The following is an 11,723-nucleotide window of genomic DNA, read 5'->3' as shown; positions in this document are numbered from 1 at the left end:
ATGGGTCAGCCATCTTATATATTGGTACTTAAATCAAGTTTATAGTTTTATAAAGTACATAAAAATGTAAATATAAATAATAAAATGTCTTGTATGGTTTCTGCAATGCTTGCTACTTTCATCACCCGATTACAAAACAAAGAAAGCATTTTATTGCTAAAATATGTTGTGACCTTAAACCATGCTCATTTGGCTAAGATCATGGTCATAAAAAAATCAAGGTCATGCTTGTTTTCTAAACATGATTGATTTCATCGTTGCACTTGTCACCTATAAACAAACCCACTGAACAAACATTGTGGATGATCAATATATGATTATCACTGGCACTTATACATGTATGTACTAAGTACTGCAGAACCCAGATAGATTTATACCACTTAGAATACTTGCTTCTCAAAAATAAACATGGATATCTTTTCAATCAAAATGTTTTTTGACAAACTTCACACATTTGAAAGAGACTACTTTATGCCTTTGCTGAGAATTGAACCTGTCTTGCATGACAGTCCAGTTCCCTACCAATTGAGCTAGAGGGTTAAACCACTAGCCAGAGCTAATAGGAAGGCCCCATGTATCTCACACTAGTACATTGCACCCCTTCAGAGGGAGAGGCGTCCCCACTCTCCCAGAGTGCTGGCACCTGTGGGGATAAGTTCTGGGGACAATCACTCTCACCCATCAGAGATTAATCAGGGTTTCTGCTGAGAATCGAACCCGGGACCTCTGGCACAACAGTCAGGTGCTCTATTGTTCAAGCTATTTAAGGGTCACCCACTAGCCTGAGCTACATGTAGTGGGAAGGTCGTGTATCCAACACTACCACATATTTTCCTGAATAAGTATGATGAACCAATAAAATAATTATTTTGTGATTTGCGGAATTCCAGATTGTAAATGAACTTGCTGAATGGCTATTCCCAGTCAAGATGTTACCATAAAAAACCACAATAATACAATGACACTGATAAATTTTGTTTGAGAAAAACATTAAAAGACATGAACATTAATGTACATGTAGATCATACAAAACATGACCACATCCAGTTTTCACACTTTGAGTGAAAATTCGTCTCACTGCACCATCAACTCTTCCAATATAAATTTTGCTTTGTTTGATTTTCAGGTGGCCATTACAGTACATGGGCCTCTTAATGTTTAGGAAATAAATTTAATCAGACATAGAAACACACAGGAGCACCCTACACTATTACAACAATGTCCTAGACCAACATCAGTCAGTGCTAAGGGTATTTACATGTAGTATATACATGTACATGTAACAACAGTGCTATGGTTTTATGTGTATTTTAATCTAAAAAGTAGTACATTCGGAGCATCTAATTTACAAAACTAGGCCTTCTTCTTCTTTTTCTTTGGATCTGAAATAACAAAAGAAAGAAAAACATATTGAATAATGGGAGAAAATTGATAGTTAAAATGGCAACTGATTTTAAGATTGCACATTTTATATATTACTAAGGTAAATAAAACCAAATATGGCAAATCCCGATTTCAATGTACAATATGTATACATGTATATGTACCGGTATTTTGTAAACCAACTTTTATTTGCAACTACTTTTATTTCGTGATTAACCAGTGATAAACTGCGACTAAGATTATCTTAAAGAAATACAAGAGACAATATTGGACTGGTTCGCGGCGAGAAATATTCACGATGATTAGGTTCTTGCTATTCAGTGAAAAATTCTCGCTTGTGAAAAAAGGATGGTTTACATTATTTGGAGTAGTGATCATCAGTTCAGTCTAAAATCTGTATGTAGTAAAACACAGTCAAAGCAAACATGCTTATCACGAATTCATGCTTACAGCAAAATTATTATTATTCACTATAGTTCTATAACATATCATGAACTCATTAGATATAATTAATTCTGTTTATAACGAATCAAAGTTGTCCGTTCTCATCACTTTGCTATTAGGGCTATTCCAGAAATAAATACATGGGGGGGTCGGGAGGCACCTTTTGTATATACCAAGCACCCATAAAAAAAAAACAAGAGGTACTGTGAGCAATGCTCACTAAGAATACCCCCCGCTTACCCCAATCTCCCAAAGGGTGTTGGTAATAGGTATAAACTACCTCTTTTCTGAGTGTAAAAAACAAATGGCATGACAAACCGAACCATATTGCTACTTCGATGTCCAGTGCGCTTGACCTTTGACCTTTGGACCCCAAAATCGATAGGGAACATTTTCATTGCATGGGTAGTCCATATGTATGATATGGTGACTGTAGGTGGAAAGGATAACGTTTTAGAGCCCGGAAACCATATTGCTACTTCGATGTCCAGTGTGCGTGACCTTTGACCTTTTGACCCCAAAATCAATAGGGAACATCTTCATCCCATGGGTAGTCCATATGTATGATATGGTGACTGTAGGTGGAAAGGATAACGCTTTAGAGCCTAGAAACCATATTGCTACTTCGATGTCCAGTGCATGTGACCTTTGACCTTTTGACCCCAAAATCAATAGGGAACATCTTCATCCCATGGGTAGTCCATATGTATGATATGGTGACTGAAGGTGGAAAGGATAACGCTTTAGAGCCCGGAAACCATATTGCTACTTTGATGTCCAGTGCGCTTGACCTTTGACCTTTTGACCCCAAAATCAATAGGGAACATCTTCATCCCATGGGTAGTCCATATGTATGATATGGTGACTGTAGGTGGAAAGGATAACGCTTTACAGCCCGGAAACCATATTGCTACTTCGATGTCCAGTGCGCTTGACCTTTGACCTTTTGACCCCAAAATCGATAGGGAACATCTTCATCCCATGGGTAGTCCATATGTATGATATGGTGACTGTAGGTGGAAAGGATAACGCTTTAGAGCCCGGAAACCATATTGCTACTTTGATGTCCAGTGCGCTTGACCTTTGACCTTTTGACCCCAAAATCGATAGGGAACATCTTCATCCCATGGGTAGTCCATATATATGATATGGTGACGGTAGGTGGAAAGGATAATGCTTTAGAGTCCGGAAACCATTGCGTCTACAGACGGACGGACGGACAGACAGACAGACAACCCGATTCCAGTATACCCCCCCCCCCCCCACAACTTGTTGCGGGGGGTATAAAAATTACCCCATGACCCATCAAATTGATAAACTCATTTTACAATGACCCATCTAATTAAAAAAAAACAACTAACCAGACCCACCACAAAAATATTTTTAAAAATGAAAACGGTACCAATCTCGCGAGGTTTTCGGGACAAACATTCTAGTCAATGACGCGGTAATGCCTGTGCGACATTGTATCACAGTAGTTCTGAAGAAACGATGTCACATCAACAATCAAAGGCATCTATGGCGGGAATGTTGGAAAGATTGGGAGTGCAAACGATGCTATTATCATGAAATGGGTATGGATATGTTTTTCCACGAATCGTTCGTCTTCTAATGGAGCCCGCGCCCGGAGGCCTCTATATCACCATCACACTGACTGATAAATATAATGCATCAGTACCCTCGTATAAATCAACTAAGGTTTGCCTATTTTTATTAGAAAACAGAATACCTATTGGTTTCAAAATATTCCCAAAATCGATGCACTGTAAACTGTAATAATCTACAGAACAGAGTTCGCCGCCAGCACGTCCAAAGGGACCCTACTAAACGCGCCTCTAATTTGAAGAGTGCCGTAATGGAAAGTTATGCGCTGCAAAGAGCGACAACTCGAATAGTTCTATGTTACTTCCAATTTCGAAAGCAGCATTTCGAAAGCACGTTTTCAATTTTCCTTTGTAACCAACACAATAGCTGCAATAATGTAGCCCTCTCTGATTTTTTTTTTTTTTTTTTTTTTTTTAGGGAGAGGGCTACAACTCCTTAGGATCTCCGTAATGGTGCAAATGCGGGAGTGATTCACTCCCGCAACATTTGCGCTCATTCTAAACATTTCCTGACTTTCTTTACGTAAATAAAATGATATTCTATGTTTCTTAGTCAATATATAAATTTACAACCTGCAACTTTAGATTTGTGAGGCTCTATTCTACCGTTTTCAACAATTTCGATAAATTCCAATTTCTCGATTCATATTTTTGCGCCATGTTTGATGTACTGAAGTTTCAACTTCCGGTTGTCAAGTCATTTGCATATGCCATATAAGGTAGTATTTACATCAATGGACAAGTATGGAGGCGAAAGCTATTTCGTCGGTATTGAAAAGGTTTGAATTTAATATCAAGTTAAAAACCGAACAGCAGAGTGTAAATTCTTTCTGCAATAATATGATTTTCCTTTCTTTGTCGAAGTGGCTCGAGTAACTACATTTTCGCGCTGATTGTCAATGTTTAGGCTTTTCATTAGATCCACCTACGAGATCTCGCGATAACAAGCATGGCGGAGCAGACGAAGAATTTTGCATGCTGTACATTATATTTAATGAAAAACACCTTTATTAGACATGCCCGAGCACAAAGTTGGTACTCCTTTTGGTGTAAACAACATTTGGGACTAATACACAGAGTTTATTATCGGTTATTCATAAAATTATTTTGCACCATTACGGAGATCCTATGGAATTGTAGCCCTATCCCGAAAACGTCAGAATAAAAAAAAATTGGATAGGGCTACATTATTGCAGCTACCAACACAAGAGCGACAATAAAAATATTCTGAAAACTCAACACCCACGAGGCACAAAATAAAACAATAGAAACTACCCACTACCCATAATAAATATTTTTTAAACAGTCCAACCACGGACCAAATAAAATTTGAAAAAATACGGCCACCCACACAAAAAAATATCATTTGCCGCCCGACCCCCCCCCCCCCCCCCCCCCCATTTGATCATTTCTGGAACAGCCCTTAGCACGTTTTACTTCACTGACTATAAATAACTCCGAAGCATGTATTCAAGACTACACCATGACATCGCTTCCATTTCATAACCATGGTATTTTATTGACAAATACAATGTATGGTAACTTAAATGTGTGCAAGAATAATGTATCTAGTTCTAGTATAGATCTCTGCTATAATGTAAACTCACCTGGGGCTTGGAGAATTTCCTGAAACATTTTCCTTTTCTTTTGACTGCTGGTCTGCATTTCTGTCCAGTTTTTGATATTATGAATATAAGTGGACACCTCACATGTTTTGTGAATGTATTTTCCATACTGATCCTGTGACAAACGTCTATCATGTTTAGCCAATGTTTTTACAATTACAGTTTTTTGCTGAAGGGGTAGCTCTTTCCACATGGTCTCAATGATCCAGGATCCACATGAGTTACAGGCTATGTCTTGTAACACCTCCTATTGACAGAAAGTGAAAACGGTATAAAGAAATTCTCATTGACAACTCTCAACAGAGTCACAGAAGGTTTTCATTGGATGTAAAATAATTTCTTGATTTCAATTTTGTTGAGTTGTATTATGAGGAAATAAATTCACAAGTGTTTCAAATAACGTCTTCAACTGCAAGTTTTTTTTTAGAGTGAGTTGTCTACTATTGCAATGCTTTTGTAATATCATGACACGTTTCCATAACTGACGACAACAGGTCCATGGACCACATTGCTTAATTGAGTCACCCTGTCCCTGCTGTTCAGCTGTTGCGATTTTTATAAGTTTTCTTGCCATCTTTATTTTCATGAAAAAATTAGACCTCATATTGCGGCCCCAATTTATCCCCAAATGGTCACAACATGGAAAGGTCTTGTCACAAAAAATACACAAATAAATTATGAAAGCCCTGTCACATGCCATTCAGAAGTTATGAGCATGCTTCAAGTTTGAAACAGACAGTACTCCCCCCCCCCAAACTTTAGGAGGTTTGTAATTTGATATGATTTAGTGTGGTCCTGCTAATGTAATTTGATATGATTTAATGTGGTCCTGCTAATGTAATTTGATATGATTTAGTGTGGTCCTGCTAATGTAATTTGATATGATTTAGTGTGGTACTGCTAATGTAATTTGATATGATTTAGTGTGGTACTGCTAAATGTATTTTGATATGATTTAATGTGGTCCTGCTAATGTAATTTGATATGATTTAGTATGATGATATGATCCTGTTAATATTGAAAAGACATTGTTTTAGTTGATTTCTTGTGTTTTGTATTGATTTCTCATATCAGACTTTGATCTCCTATTTTGGTCCCATCCTTACCTTTGGGGTCCCTGAATTGAACAAACTTGAATTTACATTACTTGGGAATGCTTGCATTGTAATATGAGTAATCATGGCTGGCCCTGTTGTTCTTAGAAAGAAGACTGTTATAGATCTTTTCTATTTATTCCCATGAAGAACTTCCATCCACTATTGTGGCCCCACTGTACCGCCAGGGACCACAATTTGAACAAGTCTGACTCTGCACTACTTGGGAATGCTTCGACATTAATATGTGTAATCATGACTCTGTTGTTCCTGAGAAGATTTTTAAAGATTTAACCTAAATATTCCTATGTAAAACTTTGATCCCCTATTGTTGCCCCATTCTACCCCTAAGGCAGCTTAAATTGCAGATAGAGAAAGGCTGGTTGTCCATGAAGATACAAACATTTAACCAGTTCCTTTAAACATTTCTTTCCATCAATACCTGAGCATTCGTTTCCATGAATTTGAACTGAATTTTCATTAAACATTCAGTATTAAAGCAGTTACACAATGGGACTCATTTCTTATAGACAATCATTAGACATCAACAGTAGACACTTATATTCAGCACTTGCCTGAAGCTGATCAACCATGGCTGCTTTGTTTTTCTCTGTTACTGTGGAGCTTTTAAAAAACATTTCCAACACTCGACTCCCCGAGGCATCACAAGCCATGTTCCGGAGGTTAGTGGGTGACATTTGCAGTAAACTGTTGACGACATATTTTGGGTTTTTGAACTCCAGTAATGTTTGTAAAATAAGAGAGCCATGAATGTTCACTTTTCCTAACGTTGGATTCTGGAAGAAAAAACAAAAGATGGTGAGCAGTTAAAATTTGATTTAATATTCTAATCCCTCATTACCAATTTCCCCACTCAACACAATTTCCTGTAGATTACCGATCAACATGAGCTACACAAGGTGGGTCATATCAGTTCACAATGAATGTCTACAAGCTTTTTCTATGAAGTCTCATAGTGGCTTTTGACCCCAAAATCAATATGGTTCTTCCTCTCTTGATAAGAAAACTACATATGAACTATCAAATCAATTGAGCAAAAAAATAAAAGGCCTGTAGAATGTCCAAAAACAGTCTCGTAATGACTTTGACCTCAAAATCAATGGGGTTCCCCCTCTCTTAATATCAAATTGATCGAACATATAATGTAGTCTGTAAAGTGTCTACAATCTCAGTGCTGCACACACGCATACTCACCCACACACGAACAAGCCCTGCATTACTATATCCCATCTTGTAATGAATTGTACGGGGATAATAATAAGGTTACAATGTACCTCTTTACTCGGTTTGTCTGATCCTTCCTCCATCTCAAAATAAACCTCAAAAGTTGCCAAGGTTGCTAGAAGAGGGACAAATTTGTCTTGGCGACTCTCTGGCTCATAGCAGTGAAAAGCTTTCATTAAATGCTGTTAAACAAAATAAAAATCACATTTACATTAAACAAGATGTACCAGTACTCTTTGGCAATGATCCTAAAGATGGCTATAAAAGGTCATGAAAATGCAAAGAGTGTTTTTAATGCAAACACAACAGTCCAAATGGGATTAATATCCCCGAGGAGCTCATCCAAACATGGTAAATCCAAAAAAACAACAACAAAAACTACATTAAAAAAAACAAAACAAAATTAAACAAAAAGCCCCCCAAAAAACAAACAAAAAAAAACCCACCAAAAAACAACCCAGCAGATTTGAATACCACGTCATTCAAACAAACTTTTATTCTTCTTGTCCTATATTGCTACAGAGTAGACTAAGACTTTTTTAAGTCTTGTGACTTGACATGTCACAACTGACCTTGACAAAGGGTTATGTCACTTATGCCTTAGTCAAAAGCAACCTGTGGGTCAAGTATGAGTAGATAAAGTTGCTCTATTGTAAATGTAATACCTCGTCAAATATCTAACATTTTTACCAGTCAAAAGAATGACCTTGGTCTAAGCACACAGGCTTAAACATGCTTTGTGCAACTTTCAAGATTGTATCATGTCTCTTCGTTCTAAAGATATGGTCAGAAAATAATTCTGTATTTTTTTCTCCGAGTGACCTTTCTGTTCATGAGCAACCTTTCTGTCAGGTGGGAGCATTTTATCTTTGTTAGAAAAGATCAGTTACAATACTTAATCCTTCTCACAGCAACCATGACCTTGTCCAAATGACCTTGAAACAGAATTAATACACATCCTCAAATCCTTGGTAAGGACACAGGATACCCTAAACAATTTTTTTATAGAAATCTGTAAAACTATTTGTAAATGTTTAATATTGCTAAAAAAAAAACCCACAACAACCCATATTTAACACCTCTATTTTTGCACTATTTACAAATTTTTGCTTGAAACATTACCCCATAATTGAGATCCTTCAAAATGGCCTTTTTATTGGTGCATTTCATAAATTAATGATCAATTTACAGTGCTGTTTCATCAAATAGAGGTAATAGGAAATCCCAGGTGAACACTGAATTTTTTAAAGTATGTTTTAAGGTAATAGAATACCCAAGATTTCAGAGATATCAAATGAAGTAGGATTTTGTTATGTTTATGTGGAATTTAGAGGTAATCTTTTTCCCATTACATTTTAAGGTAAAGATTTATGAATAATGCAAAAATAAAGGTAGTTTCTTTGAAATTTGTTTTGGTAAATATGGGATTTTGGCAACAAAAAACATTTACAAAATTCTATAACAAATTTTTTGAGGTATCCTACTTCCTTAAGCTTTGTGTCAAGTATATACATCACTTTGCTTCAGAGTTAGAGCCCAGACATCAAATTATATATATAACCCCCCCCCCCCACCTTTCATGGTTGTAAGAATTTGTTTATTCTTATTTTTGGTGTTAAGCACGTCATAATCTCCCTTGCGCAACGTTTCAAGTGTTGTATTGTTATGACGTCCTTAACGTCCAACTTGTTTATTTGTTAACTGCTGTCCGGATGTAAGAGATCAATTTCGGCAAGAATTAAAATTAACTCTACTTGTTTAGATTATCATTTTATGCTATGTATCCACGATGACTAAGCCTCTGTCATGTTACGTATCACTTTATTTTATAAGAACACTTCAAACGACGTTATTTATTGAATTGTATAAATTTCATATATTATATTGTTTCTTTCTTTCAGAGAATCGTAATGTTGTCACGTCATTAGATGCATGTAAATAAACATTGATCAGATTCGACACATACTCGACTCCTTATTTCGAACGGCAGTTACAATGGCTGTTGTTAAAAAAGTTAATAAATATACATGTAATGCTCACTGTTCATGAAAAAGAAATGTATCATATGGTACATAGACTGAAGAAGTATAGTAAGTCCTCTGAATACTGAAACTCTCAAAAATAATTGATGAAAATTTGTAAGAATATAAAATCAAAGACATTGAAAATATGCCAAAGGATAAAAATCCCAAATTATTCAGATAAAAATACATGTATATTCTTGATGACATTACAAAATGAATCATTTATGCAGAAATAAATTTATTGTGAAAACAGAATCTTTGGCATTTCTTCCTCAAAAGGCTGTTTTGTCAATTTGTCAAATATTTTCGTTACCTTGACCAACTTCATCTGACAAGTTTTTAATTGATGTGAGGCTTTTGCCAGACTGGTGATGATTCTGAGATGATTGAAGGCAAGGATGTCTTCAAAATTTTCCTTCAGCTCCTTAAACATGTCCTCAAACTGATGGACAAATACAACATTCAGAATATAAATACCATCAAAATTCAATCTCGGACAATCAAAAAGGGGTATTAAATCAATTATCAAAACATTCATATTTATTTTCAGCATGATATTAAGTATAGCTTTTCGCATTATTTCAACAAGTAAAGTTGTGATGAACAATATTTCTTTTATTGTAAAGAAGTACATGTAGATAAGGTTATGAATGTATATCAGCCCAAAAATATCAAGGTGGTAATAGAATGTCAACAATTTTAAAGAATAACGACACATAGAGTTGAAACTAGTAGTACATTTTACCATAAAAGTATTCATTTGTCATCTGCTTAGGGCTGTTCCATTAAAACATATGAGGTACCCGGGGAAGGCATTTTAAAATTTGGGTAACCACCCATAGAAGCATAAAAATGTAATGAGGGACCACTCACAGAAGCAATTTTAGATAGTGCGGCACCACCCATAGATGTGAAATAAATGTGAAATACACTTTTTCTTTAAATTCAATATGTATGAATGACTATTTATAACCCCTGAATAGAGGTCTATTTTCAGATGTTCCCAAGCATGATAGTAAAGAGAAGAGTATCTTGGGTCTCATCACCATTCAAATAACTGGCCATCAATGAAGCTTGATCATAGAACCATCAATTTATTTTATCAAGATTGTCTTTCTTAAACACGATGAACTAAATTAATTTTATAAGTCTACCTGTTCATGAAAAGTCTAGTATTGTAAATGTTCAAAAACAACTATTAAAAGTTTTAAAATTGACTAGTATTTTGAGTATTAAAAAACAAGAAAATGTGTCTCTGCGACACTGATGTCTTAGATATTTGTTACACTACGGCTCATTGCATTGTTCACAAGGATGTTATGGAATGACAACTGGATCCTGTGATCTTAACCTTTGAAAAAAAATAATAGGGTTCTATGTCATTCAAAAACTATGTACCAAGTTTGATAAACAGTCATCACTGAATGAAGTTGATTTTAGAGAGTGTCCAAATGCTATAGAATAACAACAACTTCTTTGGGAAAACGATAATAAAAAGCTGAAGGACTTGATCCATTTCTGACAGTTGAAGACTTTTATATTCCTCTCCAAATTTGTGTATTTAAGGTGGTACCCAACACCAAAAGGAAATAACTGTAAAAATCAGCTAAACTTTTTAATTCTATTTGATATCAAATTTAGAGCATCTCAGTGATCAAAAGTTTGCTTGATGAAATTTCTATATATCTATTGAAATTATTCAAATGAAAATGTGTGGTTGAAATTTCTTGAAATTAATATAAATTTTCCTTCATTTGTCAAAGTAGATGAGTATAAAACAAAATTTAAAGAAAATTAAATGAGCGAAATTTATGCTAGTAATGGTGTTGGATAACCCCATTAAAATCTATAATTCTGTAGTCATAGTTCAACATAAGATGACAAATACTAATATTAACAGGTAGAACAAGTTTTAATGATTGGAAAAATATTCTTTAAACTTCAACACAAAATACAGTTCTAATCTTATACAAAAAACAGTGCACAACCAAAACTATATAGATTGTCCAAACGCTAACTTTGGCACTTTATACTACAACATTAAGTCAATTATTTGAATTGGCATGCTACACAACAATCACCGACTTTTTTACATACCAAATCACCCAGGGTGGACACAAAATTGAAAATAATAATGCCAATCCAAATAAGTTGCCAATTTGAAAAAGAAAAATTCTATAAAAATGGCTATTCAAAAATTGGATAAAGCATTTGTCAAATTTAATTGTCATATGACTGTTCAAGAAAGGCCATTGCATATTGCTTTAAAAAAGTCACTGACTGTTGTGTATACATCGGTAACAA

General features: G+C 35.2%; 1 protein-coding gene across 1 annotated transcript in view; it reads right to left on the bottom strand.

Moving 5' to 3' along the window:
* Positions 1-962: 962 nt before the first annotated feature.
* The window catches only part of LOC125657391 (nucleolar protein 9-like), a 21,069-nt gene continuing 10,308 nt past the window's right edge, over positions 963-11,723 (bottom strand). Inside the window, exons 6-10 of the mRNA XM_048887999.2 lie at positions 9,733-9,861; positions 7,446-7,577; positions 6,726-6,947; positions 5,039-5,303; positions 963-1,382 (exon numbers count right to left, since the gene is read on the bottom strand). Coding sequence (XP_048743956.1) covers positions 1,354-1,382; positions 5,039-5,303; positions 6,726-6,947; positions 7,446-7,577; positions 9,733-9,861 — 777 coding nt within the window. The 3' untranslated portion in view covers positions 963-1,353. The remainder of the gene's footprint in view (positions 1,383-5,038; positions 5,304-6,725; positions 6,948-7,445; positions 7,578-9,732; positions 9,862-11,723) is intronic.

This window comes from Ostrea edulis, chromosome 1 (assembly GCF_947568905.1).
Source record: "Ostrea edulis chromosome 1, xbOstEdul1.1, whole genome shotgun sequence".
NCBI classification, from domain to species: Eukaryota; Metazoa; Mollusca; class Bivalvia; order Ostreida; family Ostreidae; genus Ostrea; species Ostrea edulis.
Note: the sequence above shows the minus strand (reverse complement) of the source record. Positions and strands in the feature narration are given on the sequence as shown.